Genomic DNA, 19,952 nt, shown 5'->3' on the forward strand with positions numbered 1-19,952 from the left:
CAAGTCATAAGAACAGAAGAACCGCAGACCAAGCCAGCCTCCTGTGCCCTGCTTGCTGTCAGGGCACGAGAGAATAGCGCCGCAGACTAGGAGTTCCACCCCCTGCCTGGCCAGCTGCAGGTGGGGACAGACCCACCTTTCCCTTAGAAGGGCCTCGGATCTGGCACGCATGGATGTCTCCAGAACCGCCTGAGTCTGTTTATGCCGTTTATGCTTCTAGACAAAACTGCTTTCAGTAACAAGTTCCATATGTGCCGAGTGCATGCTGGTGTTTCCTTTACTGGTCTTTGCATCTGAGAGGCTACCCTGCCTGTCCTCCTTGCCATCACTTCTGAAGAACAGCCTGGTGTGCCATGCGCATTAGGCGCCCACTGATTCTGATCTTATCCCCCAGGGTCTGCTTTTCTGCACCTATCTATCTCAAGGAGGTGATGCTGACCCTTCCTCAGGGCTTGGGTGGAGGTAGGAAAAAACCCTAAGAAAGATATGGAGTGCAGGACCTCTAGCTAACAGCCTCACCTCTGCATTCCTATAAACCACAAGAAACCAAAAAAAATTATAAAAAGAGGAGCCAGTTACATACACTGTTAAGGAGGAAAAAAACAAAAAATAAAAACAGGTTGAGGAAGAAAGTTGTCCCTTCTTTGTCCCAGGCATCGAATGCAGCTCCCCTTGACGGGGGAGGGGGTGTGGGGCTTGTTCCCACCCATATAGCAGACCAGATGCTTCTGTTAGAGTCACAGATGCAACCAACACTGCACTCCCATGGTCCCCAAGTGCGCATGTGGGAAAAACCCACCCACCGGCCGGTCTCTCATTCAAGACACATTACACAAGGCTCACCTTCGCCCATGAAGCCCTAAAATCCGTCCCTGCGTGTGTGGGAGTGTGAGGGTCACCTGGCAGTGCAGGCAGACTGGCTATAGCCCCGTCCTCCAGATCTCTTCCTACCCCCACCCCCACCAGGGGACTTACCCCCTCCCCAAGAGCGTGCGTCACACCCTTGGAGTGGGCAGCAGCAGGCCCCAAGATGGGGCTGGAACCGAGTCCTTCCAAGACCCCAGGGGGTCGGAAGCTGAGGCTGGTTGTCTGGGAAGAATGCCCCATGGCCTCTGTCTGCACTTTCCAGCTCAAATCTTTCCAAAACATCAAGCATTCCTTTTCCCCTTGGAGCTATTAAGAAACACCCACATGCTCCGATCCTGGGAAAAGGAAACCAGGAGACTAAAATAGGTGGAGTGCGCTCCCTCTGCAACTAAAAGACCAAAATCAAGTCCAAGAGAATTCCCTGAACTCCTGTCCCAGCCCAGACCAGGGGTGCTCCTGAGAGTGACAGGAACTGTGTGGCCACCCCTGCCCATAAAGATCTGTGGGTGGCATTTGGGAAGAGCCAGACATCAGCAATGTGATGGGGTGAAAGCTTAAGATGGCTCAGGGTCAGTGGGAGGGTGGCACTTGTACCACCACCTTCTGTCCCTCAAGCTGATTCAGAGTTTAACCAGAATCAAAGCTCAGTGGAAGACCACGACTCAAGTAACAGCTGCGTTCAAAAGATGTCATGGGACTGGCCAGCAGTGCTGCATGCTGCTGGACAGGAGGAGGGACACACAGTGGCCTGGGACAGAGCTGGAAAAGAAACACCCCCTCTGCCCCAGTCTGTGGACGCACTGCCTCCCTGAAGCGGCCTTGCCCCAAGGACCAGCCCCCATGTCCTGAGCAACTAGCAGCATCCTTGTCTATGGACAGTGGCCAGAGAGGAGTCCACGTACCACTGCCCTAGCCCCAACTTAGTGCCTCTGGTTCAATTTCTTTTGGTGATTCATGTCTCGGGGCTGTGTCGGCAGAACTGACAAACATAGGCCCTTAGGAATTTCAGCACTAATCCAAATGGAAACACAAGAACAAGAAGGGCAAAACAATTAAGCCCCCAAACACCAAGAGAAATACCTTCAATGCCCCCCACCAGGCCCCATCCCCCACAAGGCAGAACCACCTGTAACTGGTCAGAGAAATCTACCCAGCTCCATGGACCTAGCACGAGCAGCTGCTGGAGGAGCTGCCCGGAGAGCAAGTGCAGGTCCCTGTGCAGGATGGGGGTGGCAGATGGCCACATTCAGTGGTGCCAGGGCACAGGCTCCCACTTTGGAACCTGTAGCATCTGAGCTGCAGGGCACAAACCTACAGGGTGGGTCCCTCCCAAGAGTAAAAGCTCTCAGCTGGCCTCCGACAGAGCTCTCCAGCGCACATAGAAGGCAAAGGAAAAGTTAGGACCACGAAGACAAAAGAGAGGCTCGTAAAACCCAAGGTGGGGAGGGTGCCTGGGAAGAGGAAGGAGCTGGAGGCAGCCGAGGGAGCCGCCAGGGCTGGACTGCCGGAGCCTGGGAGCCTGCAGGCTGGCGGCTCTGAGACTGTAAATCTCGCCCTCCTTCCTGCCAGGACAGCTGTTCCCAGGACTCTCAGATTACTTGTTGCACAATCCTTCCAGCTTCTTTAAAAGGGGGAAAAATGTGGAGGAAAAAAAAAAAAAATCTCGGCAGCAGCAGGGAGCTGCTAGAAATACCATCATGGTCACTCCACAGCAGGCGGCAGCAGGCAGGCTGTAGGACTCTCAGAAGCTCAGGAGTCAGGGACAAAGGCTACAGTCACAGATTCGCAACGGGGACATCAGGTGTGATGGTCATGGCCCCCTAAGGTGCCACAGTGGGTGGGGCCAAACCATGCTGTTTTAGCTATCAGGTCCGCTGCCAATTTCAACCTCTGGGGTATTCTTTGGTTGTTCAGATCCTTAGGAGAAAAGGCTACGAAACCCCTAGTAGAAACAGCCTGCTAGAAAATGCAGGAGGTACAAAACCCCAGAGGGAAAGACAAACCTGAGGCTTGGCTGGCACTGAAAGTGAGAAGTCAGCAGCCACCAGGAATGCTAATTGGGCCCAAGAATATGGCCATTCACCCTGTTAAGGGCACTGGGCCCTGGCTTGGGGCCAGCTCTGCCTGAGCAAGCACCAGATGCGGCGCCCCCTGCTGGTAGACAGGTTTAAAAAAGCAATGGAAGGGGGAGCTGGTTAGGAAGAAAGAAAAAATGGTTAAGGATGGAGAAACAGGCAGCCAGCAAACTACTCACAGCAATCTTTGCATACAATAGGAGCTCAATAAATACAGAATATACTTAATGACTTTCATGTCACTTTGGCCCACTGAAAATGAGCTAGTCCTGAGCCCTCCCCCGACACTTGGGAAACCTGGTGTCCTTACTGTAAAAGGGAAGAGGAACAGTGACAAGACCCAGAGGCCCCCTTGTCCCCAGCTTCCCTGGACAGAGGCAGGCTGAGCCCACAGGAGGACCTGTGGACCCACACACCTCAGGGCAGCTTCACTCTTTCCAACTGCTGCAAATGATCCTCAAACTTCCTTGGCACCACCAGGTCACATTATTTACGTGAACAAAGTGGAGCTTATCGTTTATTTCCAGTTAAAATAAAATATCAGGGATAAAATAGGTACATGAAAGAATATGCCAGGAGTCTTCGTTGCCCAAACACACATTTCCCACTGTGGATGTGCACATTGCAGCCTGCCTGGAGGGGCACACCCAGTGTCCCAGGGCAGGCTCGCGGGTGGTCCACAGACTGTCTGCTCAGCTGATAGAGTTAGGGACAACTCTGCTCACCCAGAGAAGGCCAGCTCCACCTCACAGAACTAACTCACAGGCTAGTCACCAGGCTTCTTCCCTAGCCTCTCCTCTGGGCCAGTCTGAGCATCTGCTCCCCTGAGAATAACCAGGAGGGCTTTTATCTGGAGGAAAGGTCCCCTTCCCCACCACCGGCACAGCTCTCAGCATCTCCACCTGCCCCCACCTCCCGTGTCAAAGCTGCTGCTCAGGCGCACCAGTGGATACAAATGCACGCCCATGGAGCATGGAGAGAAGGAACTGTTAGAGGTACAGGACACACATGTCCAAGTGCGTGCAGTTAGGAGTAGCCAATGCAGCAGTGAGCACACTATGGGGAGGATGGCAGTGCCCGAAGCCCCAGGAACAGCAGGGCCAAAAGCAGGCTGTTCCACACCTGCCAAATCACATCACCTGAAAGGGCTGTGTTGCATGCAACTGTGACACACGGAAGACTGTGAGGCTGGGCAGGGTCACGCTAAGATCAATTCCATCATCTGCTCCCACCCCTTCTTTCCCAGGTCTCTGCAGTGTCAATACCCCTGGCTACCTGTCTTCCCTGCCCCAGCCCAGGTCGAGGGTAGTGTGGGGGCAGATGCAGGTTACCCCCGCCCCCAGTTAGAGATTAACATGGTGACCAAGTAGATGGACAGATGGGAGGGCCCAGCAAGTTCTTATGACTGCTATCTCTGGTCTCTGGTAGCCTGGACACAGGATGGAGCACAGGCAGGATTCCGACAAGACTCTAAGTTAGACACCTAACCTGTTTCAGAGTCTTCGCTGTCAGAGGAGCTGGACTCGCTGGTGCTCTCCGACTCTGAGGATGAGAAGCCCTTCATCTTGGAGGAGCCAGCAATCACATCAACTTTCTCAGCTGCAATAAAGCAACAGGGACAGAGTCAGGCAGGGCCCTGAGTCCCACGAGCCAGAAGGCTGCTCCTAATGGCCGGCTGCAATCCTTCCGAACCCCGGCCAGACCCACATTTCCCAATGGTAAGCAGCTAGCCTACCATGCATGCCAGCCAAACACTTGGCTTACACTGGACTTTCAAGGTCCCTCCAATCTCTCAAAATACCCTTTTACAGGGTTCATCAAGGATTAAGAGACCAGGGCAGGAGGGAATTCTCTAACACAAGGGACTGCTGCGATTATGCTCCCTCAGCTACTTTTCTGACAGTGGGTAAAGAGGACCTAAAGGGGACATGACAGTCAAAGACAAAACAAGACAAGGAAAGAGCCCCAAGGGATCTCCCAGCACCTCAGTGTGCAGACTGAGGCAAGTGTCACTGTGTGGCACCCTGGGCGGAGGATGGGGTGTGTGTGTGTGCCAAGGACCCCAGGAGTCAGTCCGGGCTGGAATGAAGGCTGTGTGCAAAGCCCTGATGTGGATCCTAAGTCCTACTGGTTCTAACGCAAAAGCTGTGAGCCAAGACAAGGCACTGATAACACAAAAGAGCTGCTTGGAAGACCTGGGGTTGGGGGAGGGGGGGTGTCACACCAAGCTAGAGAAGACAGCAGGCAGGCACAGTGCCAACTTAATGCCTTTCCTCCTAGCCACACCCCCCATGCCCAGAGACCCCAAAGACGTAGGGGGGTGGCTTCTGGGGAAGACTCAGAGGCAGGAAGCTAAGGACGAAAGCTGCTGCTGCTCAGAGCAAGGCTTAGGACACCTAGGTGCAGGTGGACCGCAGATGGCCAGCAGCCAGAGAGATCAACAAAGGCACCAATAAGCCTAGGGCTGAGTCTGACGTCACAACCCTTCAGAGGTTTCTATGTCAAGAACGCAGATTTTATAATCGGAAGGAAAGCAAGCCTGCAGAGAACGAGGGCCGAGACTGGAAGGCAAAGTTACCCGAAGGTGCCAACAGGGGCCTCACTACTAGAGGTGCAAGGGTAGCAGCCTGGCCCATCTGCCCAGCCCTCTCCCTCACCCAGGACTGGGAACACCACCCCCCGCCACCGCCCCAGGGTGCCCAAGGGCACCTTGAGGTTTCCTTTTCTTCCGCAAACAGGAGGTGACATAGCGCTCCAGTTCACGCAGGGTGGATGGCTTCAGGGTCTCGAAGTCAATCTCGATCTCGTCAGGGTTGGAGTTCTTGAGTGAGGGCTCCCGCGACTGAATGATGTGCACCACGCGGCCCAGCTTCTCACCAGGAAGCTTGTTGATGTCCAGGCTAAGCTGCCGCTTCTCTTCATACGACATGGGCTTGCACTTGTCTTCTTCCTCCGACTCATATGTGGGAGGGGGTTTGCTCTTCATGGGTGCTGGCTCCTTCTTGCTACAATGGGGTGACGCAGACACCATTAAGAATGGGTCCCTGGGGGAAGGTGGGCACATATCTCTCCATTTAGGGCTTGGGGAGGCTTCCACACCCCCACCCAGTGGTCTTCACAGGAAACAGGGGGCACTGGCAGCACCTTCCTGGGAGCACATGGCTGCAGTTGAGACCACAAATGGTGAACTGGGGGGCTGCTGTGCTTTGTCTTGCCGCCTGCACCATGCTACCTGCTATCCTCTCTCCCTCAAAGGCCCATCCCAGAAAAAAAAGCAGAGAGGCAGCCTCCCTCCCCACTGTCCCCATCTGGACTAGGGGCACTGGTGGGGGTAGGGGTGACCCACAGACCTTGTGTTGTTGTTACTGGTATTATTTTTCTTGGTCTTTTTGGGAGGAAGTTCCTTGGCTTTGCTTTTCTTATTCTCCTCCACTTCCTCTTTCTTTTTGTGCTTTTCTTTTTTCTTCTCCTTTTTGTCTTTCTCCTTTTTCTTTGGTTTGTTCTGCTGGGGCTGTGAAAGGGCTGCAAGCTGCTCGTGCACGGCTTTGAGCTGTGGAGCAGACAAGCAAGACACACAATCCCGTCACCCTGGTCTCTGGCCCTCAGCTCCACGACCTGCCGTCTCACTAGATATCCAAAGTGCCCATGCCCACCCAGACCCTGAACTCCCAGGGTGGCCCAGTGTCCTCCTTGTCAGAGGAGCCACTCAAGCCCCATGACCATGCTGGTTCCAAGAAGAGGATCCCTAAAGAGGCTGGGCAAGAGTGCATAGACAGGGACTTCCCTGGTGGTCCAGTGGTTAAGACTCTGCACTCCCAATGCAGGGGGCACAGGTTCATTCCCTGGTCAGGGAACTAGAGCCCGCACGTGGCAACTAAAAGAACCCACATGCCGCAACAAAGAACCCGCACTCAGCAACTAGACCCAGCGTAGCCAAATAAATAAATATTTAAAAAAAAAAAAAAAAAAAGGAGCGCATAGACACATGTGGGCACTAAAGGCCTAATGGCCAGCTTGTAGAGAGAGGAGCATCCTGGAAGCCCCAGAAGAGACGCACCATATGCTGGCTCGGCCTCCTTCTTCCAGATACCAGAAGGATACAAAAGCCTCACCTCTGCCCAGGGAATGGCCACGTCACCCCATCTCCATACCCACAGTGTACATTTAAGTATGAACAATATGCACCCCTGACCTAGCACAAGGGGACCAAGCTGCCTGTGTCCTCACCTGCTCCTGGAGCTCAGCCAGTCGTTGGGCTCGCTCCTCCTCGGAGTCATCAGTGGAGCTGTCACTGTCTGAGGAGCTATCGCTGCTGCTGTCACTGGATGAGGGCGGGGCCACAACCTTGGTGGGCGGTGGCACCGCTGGGGAGGACACAGCCACCACAGGCTCCTCGGGCTCATCCGGCATCTTGGCAAAGCGCATCTCGAACACATCCTGGAAGTGAGGGGTAGGGGGAAGCTGTGCCCGTGAGGGCTGCTGGGTGCCCTGGGGGTGCCTGGACTGTGGCCCAGCGTCACACTATCCCTGGCTGCTGCGGGTGACTCAACAGGAAACAAAGAGGGCTGAGTCAATGGTGACCCCCTTCCTTATCACTAAGGCGAGGGGCTGGCAAGGGCCCCCTGATAACCCTTTCAACACTCCTCTTTCAAATCTCACTTTGGGGAGAAAAGTGCTCCCGACACGGCCTGGCACCCACTCCCTGGGAGACACAGCTGAGGTAAGGACAGGTGACTCACATCACAGGAGATAGCCAGCCCAATGAGGACATCAGTCTGGGGATCCTTGACAGATGGCAGGCCCGGACAGGACCCACAGAAAGAGTGCTCTGAGGCTCCCATCACGTTGATGCTCATTCAGTCAGCACATCTCAAGGGAGCCTTCTGGACGGTGGGCCGGGCACCAGGACACAACAGTGAACAGAACAGGGGTCTTACGGTTCACATTCCCATAGGGAGCGGGTGGGGTCTGCAGTTTTAGAGTTCCAGAGGGAACAAAGGTCCCAAGGTGGGAGTATGCCCAGCACAGAGCCCACAGCCAGTGAGGAGATCAAGTCCTCGCTGTAGTGGGCACATAACTGAGCAGGGCCATGCCACTGCCTAAGGCATCTCCAGGGTACACCAGAAATGTGAGAAAGTTATAGACGAGATATGGGATGCTGAGAATAGGCTATGGGAGACAGCCAGCCTTGTGAGGTGCAAGCAACGTGAGCAGAGACCCTGGGCTTACTGAGCATAGGATCCCACCCCAGGAGCTCCTGAGACCTGGTTTTCCAGTAGGATTTTGAGACCTGCTTTAAGCCTGGAATAAGTCAGTTAACACAGCAACTCACATAACAGAAGGCGGGCCTTCCTCAAGTGTGAATCCATGTTGGAGAGAGCAGCATGGCCCAGAAGGGCTGTGGGGTAGAGCTCCAAGGCTGGTATTTCAAACTTGAGTGTATCTGACAGAGCCCACCCTACAAGACTCTCCTGATGTCTCTGGAATGCAGCTTCAGGTTTCCCCGCCCCCAGGAAACTGGAAATGAGTGACCTGGGCAGCAGGGCAGGCATTCCACACAATTGTGGTACTGTCCCCTCCCCTCCAGACTACTCAGGTTCGGCCTCCTCCAAGGCAGGTTCTCCTCTCAGCAAGGTGCTGCCTGAACTCTGCTATCTGAGTGGTTTTCAGTTTAAGTACTAGAAAGGCAAAAACTTTCTAATTTCATCAGAAATAAATCATGGAGCAGATCTGAGAGCAACAGAGAAGACAAACAGGAGGGATGACCAGATACCATTATCACTCAAGCTGCCAGGGAGAGGGGGCCTTCAGACAAGGTGAGCAAGACCCTCTCTGCTCACAGTGCCCTGGATGTGGGCAGGCTCAGGTCCATGACTGACCCACATGAGCATCTGAAAGAGCCAGGCCTGCTCTTAGAGAAATGTGTCTAAGAAGGTAGTAGGGCATCAGGACCCCAAGAAGGGAGAAGGGTGGCAAGCAGGGCCAAGCACTTGGTGCTGCTGGGAGGTGACACTTTACCAAGTGGAAGCTATCTCGTGCCACTGGTCTGTGAACCTAGCCCCCGACGCCAGCTGCCAGACAGCTCTACCCTTACCACAAGGACATCCCTGTTCCTGACCCACAGGCTGTGACCGTTGTAGAAATGGGGGTGGCACCTGCCCTAAGGCCTCCTTCCCCTCCCCAGCTGCTTCTGGTCCCTGTCCTCCCAAAGCCCCAAGACCAAACAGCAAGGAGCATGAGACAAAAGCCAGGTGGGTTGCCTGCCTCCTGGCTGTGCCCAGCTGAATGACCCATCGTCCTCCCACCTGCATCAGCCCAAGTGGGGGACATACTGGGAAACACACTCGGGCCTGTGTGCCAATGAGCTAAGGGCTGCTGCAGAAAACCTTCCCAAGTGGCTGAGACTTGCACCTGCTCTGTGGCAAACAAGAATGATGTGCTCCCTGTCTTGAAGGGGTGAACACAAACAGTTGTACAGTGCCGTAAGTGCTAAGGTAGAAACAGCAAGGGGTGGCAAAGAGCCTTTGGGAAACTTGAGACCTAAGAATGAGAGGAGGACAATAGCTGCAGACACCCAGGAGGATGGTACAAGAGAAAGGTCAAAGGGGCGTGGGGGCAGACAAGAGGACGGTAAAACCCAATGAGATGCACCCAGGGCAAGTATGTCATGAGGGAGGACAGTGACAGAAAGGAGCAGTGAACACCAACAACCAGCACCCACCAGGGGAGCAGAGGCTCAGGGCTCCTGCACCAGAGCTGGCAGTGTATTCAGATGAACCCATCTACTCCGCCTGGTGTGACATTACCTCCACCCCACTCCAAGAATCTGAGCCATGTCGCAATTCTCAACATCAGAAAGAACACTGGTTTCAGAGAGTAAGTATCTCCTCTCGCTGGAATGTTGACCAGGACCATCTACTCTGGGCTACATCAGATTCATGGAGGGAGCTCCCCCCTTCCCCTTTAGTGAAACAGAGATGCTCAGGTGCTGGGAGGTTGCAGTGTCCGAAGACTCCCAGGCAAATCAGCCTGCAGCTGAGCACAGGTGGAGACCCAAGGAGAAGGTGTTGCCCAGTCGGCCCCTCTTTGGCCATGCCTGGATACTGCTGTGAGGCTTAGCCATACCTGGGCATAACCAGGGCACAGAGGTGGGGAGTACAATGTAGGCCGTGGAGGCACACGAGGTGCCAGGTGGTGGGGATGCGGCCGTGAATGAACACTCAGATACACAAACACACTCTCACACACGCTTCACAAGCTTCCGACCTCTGGGACCTAATGCAGGACCCCAACACACTTTTGTCAGTTTAATTTTTTTCCTTGCCATAAAAACAACTGCGTACCACCATGAATTTGCACTTTCTTTCAAAATAAAACTCTGGTAATCCACATAGGTGCAAAACTTCCTAAATTACTCCTCACTTCACAATAGAACAGAGGGTAGAGGACAGTACCACCAGCAGCTCTGGGCCCAGCAGCTAGGTTAGCAGCCCTCAGCTCAAGCCACGCTCAGGCTCCCAAGGAAACCCTGAGCCCAGGGGCTCCTGACTATCTTTGTGACCACAGCTGCCAGGTGGTGGGATGTGGGTTTTCTAAAGGCCCAGAATTTACAGGCTGGAAGAGGAATATAAAGTGGATCATTTCCCGTAAAACTTTCTGGGTAAATTCCAGTCTTTGGGCACAGCCTAATTAAGAGACAGTAGGTCCCAACACCTCTTACTGAGGCAAACAAGGGCTGGGATTTTGTTACTCCTCCTCCCCAGTGGGTAATCTTGCCACCTAAACCATGCTGATCCTAGAAAGCTTCGAAAGAAAGAAGAAAACACAGCTCAAAATGCTACAAAATATGCAAAAAAAAAAAAAAAAAAAAAAAAAAAAAAAAAAAATGCTACAAAATACAGGAACTGCCTTCTAGAGGAAAAGTCCACACAGGGGGCCTGCCACGTCAACTGGGCTGAATCAGGCACCCCCACCTGCCTCCTGGCATGTTACTTTCAACAGCGTGGAGACCCAACCTGCAAGGGACAAAGCAAGCTGGGGGCAGAGGCAGCCTCGTGCTGAGTGGCCCACTGCGCACTGCCCCCTCCCCCCACCTGAAGTGGACCCTCCTCGAGGGCAAGGACCTTGTCCCATCCAGCCTGGTGTCTGGAGTCAACGTTTAGAAAAGAGGCTGCTTTGTGGCGAATATCTCAGTGCCCTTGCTATGAGCAAATCCCGTGTCTGGGATGCTCATGCCACTCCCAGAAGGAAAAAAAAAGCAAAAGAAACAAAAAGAGCCTTAAAACAGGCACAAAAATTAGGAAGACGGGGCTTCCCTGGTGGCGCAGTGGTTAAGAGTCCGCCTGCCGATGCAGGGGACACGGGTTCGTGCCCCGGTCCGGGAAGATCCCACATGCCGCAGAGCGGCTGGGCCCGTGAGCCATGGCCGCTGAGCCTGCGCGTCCGGAGCGAGAGGCCCGCGTACCGGAAAACAAAACAAAACAAAAAATTAGGAAGACGAAGAGCTAAAATATATCAGAGAATATCTTCTTTCTTCTTTTTAAATAAAGTCGCTCAAAATAGTGATCTTTGGTGCTGACAGAGAACTTGTTTAGCTGTTTGCATGAGGGCAAATAAAGGACATGGGTATTAATCTGGGCAAATGCTATCCAAGTCCTCAGGGAGGAGAAGGAGAGAGAGAATGGGGAAAGGGGGTGGGTGCGCCTGCCACCCTGCATCCCTCCCTCCCTCCCTCCCTCCCTCTCTCCTCTCTCCTCTCCCCCTCCCTCCCCCTCTCTCTCTGGGCACCACTGCCACCTAGTGGCTACATATGAGAATTGCAGAAAAGTTATAAATCCTGATCTGCTTCAAGGATGAGAAATGCAAAAGTAAATACTGAAAAAGGAAGCTTTGTGAAGAAAGCAGACAACATAGCACTGAATTAAAGAAAGTCCCCCTTCCAAAAACATAAAACAGAACTAAACAAAAAACCTCAGATAAAATAAAACTAATAAATAGCCAGTAGAAATACAAACCTTCAAGTCTGAGTGTGTGTTTAACGATAGCCAGATCCATGCTAGTAAGTTGTTTTGTTTTTTTTTTTTTAAACACCTAGAGTTTCAGAGCACTAAAGGCTAACCCAGACAGGCTGCAGTGAAAGACCAAAGAGGACCATGCCTTGGCTCCAACATGATGACATAGGAGACACTATGCTGGTGAATGCATGACAACGTGTGGAGTTAACAGAGCTGGAAGGCAGGTGGGCAAGCAGGGCTCAGGTGACCTCTGATAGACACCAACCCACAGGTCACCAAAGGCCTTTTGCAAGCCTTGCTTCTGGAAGCATTTCACAGATGGCTGAGAAAGCCTGGTTTGAGAAAGGCCCACCCAGGTGCCAGGAGAGGACCTGATGCAGGATGTGCAGACTGGACCTGTACCTTGTGACAGCAGGTGGCTCAGCCCACAGTCTGCTTTGACCCTGAAAGCAAAAGTGCAACCTGGGACCTTGGGGAGAAGAGGCTGGGAATTTTTATTATGTGTAATTTCAAATAATAATAAAACAGATTATAACAGTACTAAATATCGACTTTTTTCTCCATAATTTTTAACTCCTCATTGTTCTACCCAAAGATATGTCTCTGTTTAAATTTGGGTATATGCTTTTCCTTTTTTTTTTTTTTAAATAGAAAAAAGTGGAGTTAGTTCACATATTTATGCTGTAATCTGCCCCTCCCTTCCACCCATGTGTGCACTCCACAGCGTACATCACCCAGAATCTACTTGAAGGGGTTACGAATCCCACCCATTAGTGCATCATGGCCACACAGAACATCTAGAAGCAGCCGCCCTGGAGCAGGAAGGCAAACAAAGGCTTTCAAGGCTCTGGTGAAGAAATGCCCACAGTACTTCAGCTCAGAACTGGGACAAACTGTCTACCTGGCAAGAGTGTCCCTCGCCGACTTGAGACAGGTCTGTTTTGGAGAAGAGGTTGGGCCATGCACAGGACACGCACTCTTCCAGCCAAGGGCAACCGAATGCAGGGGGGTGGGGGGCTTTCAGTGGAATACCCCAAAATCCAAAATGCCCAAGACCATAACCAACCACCCTGCTTTAATTATAAGGAAATAATCCTAATGTAAAATTTACGTGTTATCCTGACTTTAGTCCACTCTTCCAAAGCAACATGGCATTATACCAAAGCAAGTGACAAAATCTGCCAAGGCCCATAGTGGCCTGGCCCACCCAGGACCCCAGCCAGCCTGCTCCTCTGCAGGATCCCACACCCGGAGCTCCCCCAGAGCCTCACCTGGAGCTTGCGGGCCATGGCCACCACCTCATGGTCAGGAGGGTTGTATTTGTAGCAGTTGGAGAACATCAATCGGACATCGGCACCAAATTCCTGAGCATCACGGTACTCACGGGCCTCCAGTTTAGACTAGAAAGACAGGACGGGTCCTGGTTAGCCATGGCTGCCCCTGCTCCAGTGGGGAGGTGGCAGCAAGGAGGGCTGCCTGTAGGAAGGAGCAAGTCAACTTCTCAATGGCTCTGGGTTTAACCCAGACCATAGCAGGGAGAGGTTATCACCCCAGTTCTCAGCACCAGGTGGACAAGGAGATACTCCAACACCAAGTCTCAGGGCGAGGAACTGCCCTGCTAGCATCCAAACCTACCCACTGTGCCTGGCTAAAAGGCAAGTGGACAGAGAAGCCGCAGAGGTACTGCTTAAGCCAGAACTGCAAAGGGAGGGCTGGGCCCAGTTCTGACTTGGCCTGTACTTGTCCTGGTGACATCGGACAGGGCACTGGTCAAAAGGAACACAGCAATGTCCCCTGCTCTGCCCATCCCACGTTTGGGCAGGCTTACTCCACTCTCAGAAGGAGAAAAGTGCCAAAAGGCTTAAAATAAACAAACCCAAAAAGGCCTCAGGATACTACAGTGAAAATGCCAGCACTTGTGTGCCCTTTACTAAGAGACACCAAGGCCTTCTTCATGACATAGAGCCTGGCAAAGTCACCACTCCCCAAACTCTCCAGGAGCATCTACCGAGTGAAGGTATCTATGGGCACTGGGCCTCAAGGCCACAAGAGGGCTCATCCTCAGATGAGGGAAAGGGCAGCATTGCTGTCTGTGACCAAAATGACCACATGATCTCAGATGATGTCCCCATAATCTCCAGCAGGGGGCACTGGGCTTCCCTGGGCTGGTGAGAAGAGCCTAGACAGCTAGTAAGACTGGGCGCTCCTCTTGGACAGGCCTCAGAGGTGCTGGCCTTCCTTGTCCCAGGGAGCCCGTTCCCCAGCTCCAGGGGCACACCCACTAACCTTGATTGTGCTCATGTCCATGGGGTGCTTGATGATGTCACAGTAGTCATGCAGGCCCAGCGCCTCCACGTCCACGGGCTTGTAGAAAGGCCAGGCGTAAGCTGCGTGCTTCTTGGCAAACATCTCCTTGAGAATGCCACTACAGCACTTGAGCTGCTCTGAGACCTTGCTGCTTTTATCTGGTGCTGGGTGCTGCTGCGAGTCGGGCACGTCCTTCTTCGGAGGCTTAACAGGCCGGCTGCTCTCCCGCCGGGGGCCCACCAGCTTGGTGGTCTTGGGCTCCGGGGGCAGTGAGGGTGGCTCGTGAATGGGGTCGATGGTGGTGGGGGTGGTGGTGTCCGCTTTCCTCTTAACCCCCTTCTTTGTCTGCCGAGAGCACAGGCGCGATAGGCACGGTCAGAGGCAGCGGCTGGCACAGCGGGCCCTCAGGGTCACTCCTGAAGCCAGGTCCTTTCTAGGGTCTCAACACTCACAGGGAACAGGGCCCAAAGGTAAATTCCACAGGTGAAGGACTGAAGACAGGGAAACCCTGTCCCACCACTCTGTTCTGCAGCTGGGACAGGACCCTGCCAGTGGCAGGAGAAAGCACACAACTAAGTGTGGGATCTGCTCACCAGAGGCCAAAGAGACTTTTGAAAGCAGTTTCCTACATGCCAGGGACCTCTCCCACAGCCAACCTCTGTCACTCTGGCCACCCATGGGAGGCACATTTCAGAGACTATTTAGACAGCATCTGCAAATATGCAGTCTAAATTAGAAATGGGAAGGGGGGCAGCAACCCCCTGGGAGGTGTTACTCAATTATGGGATCTGTGGGTCAGCAAGACAGCAGCTTTTAGGCTGTGCTGATTTAAACACAGCTTGATCCCCCCAGGTCCTAACTACCCACAAGTGCCCTGGGAGCCAGAAGCATCAGCAAGGATAGGTGACTGTCTTCTGTAAGCCTCACTGCAATGGAGTGGAAGGGGAGGCAAGGGTCATCTAGCTGAGGTGACCGGAGCCAGCCAGTGGTCAGGCTAGGCCACACACACGCACAGGACGCTCACCTTCACAGGCTGTGGGGTGGCCGCGATGATGGGCGGGTGGCTCTGCACAGGCTGGGGGGCTGGTGCGGGCGGGGGCAGTGGCTGGGGAGGAGTCTGCAGTGGCTGGGGAGGCACCACTGTCATGACAGGGGTCTGGACGATGAGGTCTGGGGTGACAGCGGGGAAGGGGTGAGGTGTGGCCTGCACGGGTGGAGGATTCTGCTGAGGGGTCTGGGTCTGCGGAGGAGTCGATGCTTGCGTTGTGTTTGGTACCGTAGAGACGCCAGGTTTTGCTGTCCCTACCAATCATAAAAGGGACAGGTGGTTAGATGCCATGTCTGCACGCCGGCTGACCTTGTGGGGACACTGCCACACGTGGCAAGCACACATCGGCGTGGGCATGGCACACAGTGTCTCTGTAACTATTTGTCTAAGAGACAGAACAGCCTAAATACCTTGGACCTCAGCCAAATCTGTCCACCTGTCCCAGGGGGCTCTGAGAGCAGTGGCACACCACATTCCACACTTCCTGGGGTGTCCTGGCTCCAAGTCCTGACTTGGGGACTCAGGCACAGAGACCCCTTCACGAGCATGAAGGCTTGAGCCAAAGGCACAGGAAACACACGCTGAGAGTCAGCACCAGGACAGTGACAGCAAAAAAAATGCTCCTTGGTGCTTTCAGGCAGAGCTGTCCTCATTCCCAGAAACGCTGCCTTCTGAGTAAGCATTTCTGGCAGGGGGACGGAATCGGCAGCCCTGGCCAAGGTTTCTGGAAATTGGCTACCCCCACCTCTCTGAATCACAGGGGGAGGCTGGACGGCTGCTGCCCTTCATGACCGGCTCAGACTGCCTCCCTGCAGTTGTGTGGGTGAGCCGAAACACACGAGGCGCTACATCCACCCCATGTAAAGACCAAACCCCTTGTCCCAGGAAGGGAGGATGGGGCTCCTTGGTCGTAAGGATACTGGATGCCTCTGGGCAGGTTCCATGGCTAAGGGGTGACCCTCAAGACCAGCTCTCCTTGGCTCCCCCTCAGCACTACAGGGGATCTAGCCAACCCCCTCTGCTCCCATGAAGCCACCACTTCCACGTGGGATAGGAAGTCACGTGAAAGCCCACTCCTTAGAGAAGCAAACAACTCACAGCACAGGCTACCTTGCAAACATCACCTTTCTGCAGCACGGAGCTGCGGATGGCAAGATGCAGAAGGCAGCTGTTTAAACTTTTCCTAGACAGAAACATTTCATGAGTAGGCTACTCCCTACCAGCTGGCCTTCGGAATCCCGTGTCAGGCTTGGGGGCAGGGGTAGGTGCTAAGGTAGACAGAGGGCTTGACTTCAGAAGACTATCAAATAGCAGACATGGCTCCAACACAAGTGTATTAATAAATAATTCAAATAACAAACCTTAAGGCTCTAGGACTGGAATATTAATTAAAACTGCCCTTGATCAGGTTAATTTATCTAAAATGAAAAACAAAGACTGACTATAGCACTGGTGGGATGAAGAATTCAAATAATTTAAAAATGCTTTGAAAAAGTTGTACTTTCTTTTTAACTGGAGTCCATCAAAAAAGGCTAGGCCCAATTTTTCCTACTTTGCTGGAGGGTCACATGGTCATATGACCCTCTGGGCTGGTTCCCCTGATGAACCTGGCCTCACCATACCCAAACAGCAACAAGGCAGGGAGTGCATAATATAGTTGTCTTCCCACCACTCCCAGTCTCCCAGTGAAATTGGAGAAGGCTGGCAAAGACTAGGGAGAAATAAAGCCAATTTCCCTGCTTTACTGTTCCCCAGTATATCCCCAAAGCAGCTCACTGGGGCTTGCGGAAATGCCCATTTCACACTGCTTTATGGGTCCCCACTTTGCCACAGGCTATTTCAGTGTGAAGCTAATAGTGCTGGGGACACGGAAGGTACCCTACCTGCTTCTTTCCTCCCACGTCCTCTTCCTTTTGCCTGGACTATCATGATCTCAGTTTCTTCAGTGGGCAGTTCGTTGATTTTTTGCAAGAAGAGCTTCTCCAGAGCTTCTGCCATTAAGACTATGTCATCTCCAGGCTAAAAGAGGAGACACATGTGGTGAGGGTTGGAAAGCCCTCCCCACCTTTCTAGACAGAATAAGAGCTCCCCACCCTATGCCCCAAAGTGTGGAGCATCATATTCAGGGTACTTCCCCAATCTAAACCCCAAAGGGCCAAAACAAAGCTATCCTAACTGGCATCATAGAAGCTTCATATGCCTGCAGGTCTGCTGCCTCTCTAGTCTTTTAACCTCTGGCTTGAGAAACCATCCCAATGCCTTAAGTATCTATCAAGCACTGCCAATCACACACAGGGGCCCTCCTTGCACTAGCGCCTCCTTCGACATAATGCAACTTCACTAGAATTATTTGAATTACACAGGATTTCTTGTCATAGATACGTGAACAGGGCTCCAATAATGTTCCCTAGTATATCCCCAAAGCAGCTCACTGGGGCTTGGGGAAATGTCTACTTCACACTGCCTTATGGGTCCCCACTCTGCCACATGCTGTTCCCACTCAGCTCTAAATGGAGAACCTCATCTGTCCACATTTCCCTTAAACCTAGTGGTGAGAGCTGAGACTTTAAACAAATGATCTGGCTTCAAGGCACAATCGAGCTGAATGGTTTGGCTACTGGGTTAAGTGATATTTATGTCTACATGTAAGACCCTGTAAGGGAACACTTGATTCTATGGCCATTAGCTGTCAATGGTCATGTCCACAGTTCCAGATGCGGCGGGTGGGCCCCACTGTACCCTCTCTCATATTTAGGTTTCTGTTTGAGCACACCTTTGTACAACTATATCTTGGTAGGTTCCTTCCTGACAATTTGTGTCGTCCAAACAGACTTTTTAATGCATCGTCACTGTCCTTTTCACACCTTCTCTACTAGACATGCTCAAGAACCAAAGTCCCAAGGGTATCAGAAGCACATGCTTCCAGCTAATAAGGACAGCTTGGAAACATGACCAAAATATTTTTGGCCTCAAAAGAAACACACCCAGTCACAGGCAAAACCAGCGGTCCCATTTACCTCTGTCGCCAATGGTCTCCTCTCGTTGGACTCTGATCCCACCTGCACCCAGCACCCCTGCCCAATGGGTTCCAGACATGCCCACCTCCTCCTTTACCTTCTCCTTCTCTATCAGCCCCCACATCTCACCTTGTTGTAGATGTAACAATTTGTAAACATAGTGTTGAAGTCCTGGATACATTCCTGAGCATTCCAATAATAGTTGTTTTCCAAGCGCTTCTTTATTGTTCCCATATCCATAGGTGTTTTAATGATCTTATAGTAATCCTGGAGAGCAGAGAGAGCAAAAGGCCAATGTCACCCCTGCAGCCATGCAGTACTCACAGGTGGGCCTGCAGATGTCACTCCAGGTCACTCTACAGACATGCAGGCCTAAACTCTTCCATGGTATCAGTGAGCCATCTCATGGGGACCCCAAGATAAAGTGGATCAGGGAAGGATTACTAAAAGCTGGGTGGCAATTTAGAGAAAAAATGTGCAAGTTTGCCAACTGTCCTGTCTGGGAACAGGCTATGCTGTCTTAACTGAGATCTATGTTTTCCTCTATTTTTTTTTTGATGTTAAAATATCCTTTCATTTTTAGTAAGTAATGCGGAAAGCATACAACCTTTAAAAAAAGTGGTTCTTATCTGGTAAAATAACCCATGGTAATTTCTACTTTCTCCCTGCTTCAAATTTTCCACATCAATAAAATGCAAAATCCTACAGAACCAGCATTCAAGCCCACCCATAACAACTAGATCCCTTGCTTCCTGTCACACTAAAGAACCAAGGAGCAAAAGCCTCTACCTTCAGTTCATCGCACTTCCATTTCTTTTACCTGCAGTCTACCACTAAGGATCCACTAGTATCTGGATACAGTTCAACAACTAACCAGGTTAAGTGCCAGATGAGGAATCAAATGGACAGCCCTCACAATCCTTAGTAAAAACAAAACAAAAAACACCAAGCCCCCCGACCCCCCACCCGGCAGCCGACCCACTCCTCAAACCTTCAGATCTTACTCTACAAGTGCTAAACAGAAGAAGCCAGACAGCAGGTGTAGACGTCCTAAAGCCCTTCAAATCAAACTCTCTTCTACCATCATAACTTTTTCTAAATCTAAACCTATTCTAAAACCAAACGCTTATTTTTAAAATCAACCACAGGAAGAATTTGGGGACAGATCAGGCAGTGCCCAGGTTTCCAGGTGGAAGGACCACAGAGAGCCAGGCAAGAAGAGGGACCTGCATACAGCCAGCCGGCCCCACTGAGAACCACATTCTCTGAAGCTCCCACAATTAGACTCAGGTGAAGTTATCAGAACCAAGTCCAAGGGGAAGTCTGACAGCAGAGGGGCAGGCCTAGGCTTTAGCAAGCACCAAGGTCCTGCCCAGGAACAGTGGTGGACAATACTGAAAAGGTGAGCAAGCGGTGTGAGGTTCTGAGTTGCTCTGACAACCATGAGAAAGGAACAGAAGCCACTGGCATACACATAGGTCTGGCGAAGATCACAGCCCTGCCCAGCCTCAAGGGGCTACATTTGCTCTGACCACCTTTCCCAAGAGAACCGAGTCCAAATATATCTGCCCCAGGGGAAATTTAGATTTTATTTCACGGCCAAAGGTCTACTTAGAATGGTGTC

The 19,952-nt window shown here is 52.3% G+C and overlaps 1 protein-coding gene across 1 annotated transcript in view; it reads right to left on the reverse strand.

The window, feature by feature from the left end:
* Window positions 1-19,952, reverse strand: part of LOC112414753 (bromodomain-containing protein 4) — a 71,658-nt gene that overhangs the window by 2,331 nt on the left and 49,375 nt on the right. The window contains exons 3-11 of the mRNA XM_024767396.1: window positions 18,458-18,595; window positions 17,195-17,330; window positions 15,288-15,565; window positions 14,243-14,608; window positions 13,228-13,356; window positions 7,170-7,379; window positions 6,293-6,492; window positions 5,652-5,947; window positions 4,431-4,541 (exon numbers count right to left, since the gene is read on the reverse strand). Of these exons, the coding sequence (XP_024623164.1) occupies window positions 4,431-4,541; window positions 5,652-5,947; window positions 6,293-6,492; window positions 7,170-7,379; window positions 13,228-13,356; window positions 14,243-14,608; window positions 15,288-15,565; window positions 17,195-17,330; window positions 18,458-18,595 (1,864 nt within the window). The remainder of the gene's footprint in view (window positions 1-4,430; window positions 4,542-5,651; window positions 5,948-6,292; window positions 6,493-7,169; window positions 7,380-13,227; window positions 13,357-14,242; window positions 14,609-15,287; window positions 15,566-17,194; window positions 17,331-18,457; window positions 18,596-19,952) is intronic.

Source organism: Neophocaena asiaeorientalis, unplaced genomic scaffold (genome assembly GCF_003031525.2).
Source record: "Neophocaena asiaeorientalis asiaeorientalis breed wild unplaced genomic scaffold, Neophocaena_asiaeorientalis_V1.1 scaffold87, whole genome shotgun sequence".
Classification (NCBI taxonomy): Eukaryota; Metazoa; Chordata; class Mammalia; order Artiodactyla; family Phocoenidae; genus Neophocaena; species Neophocaena asiaeorientalis.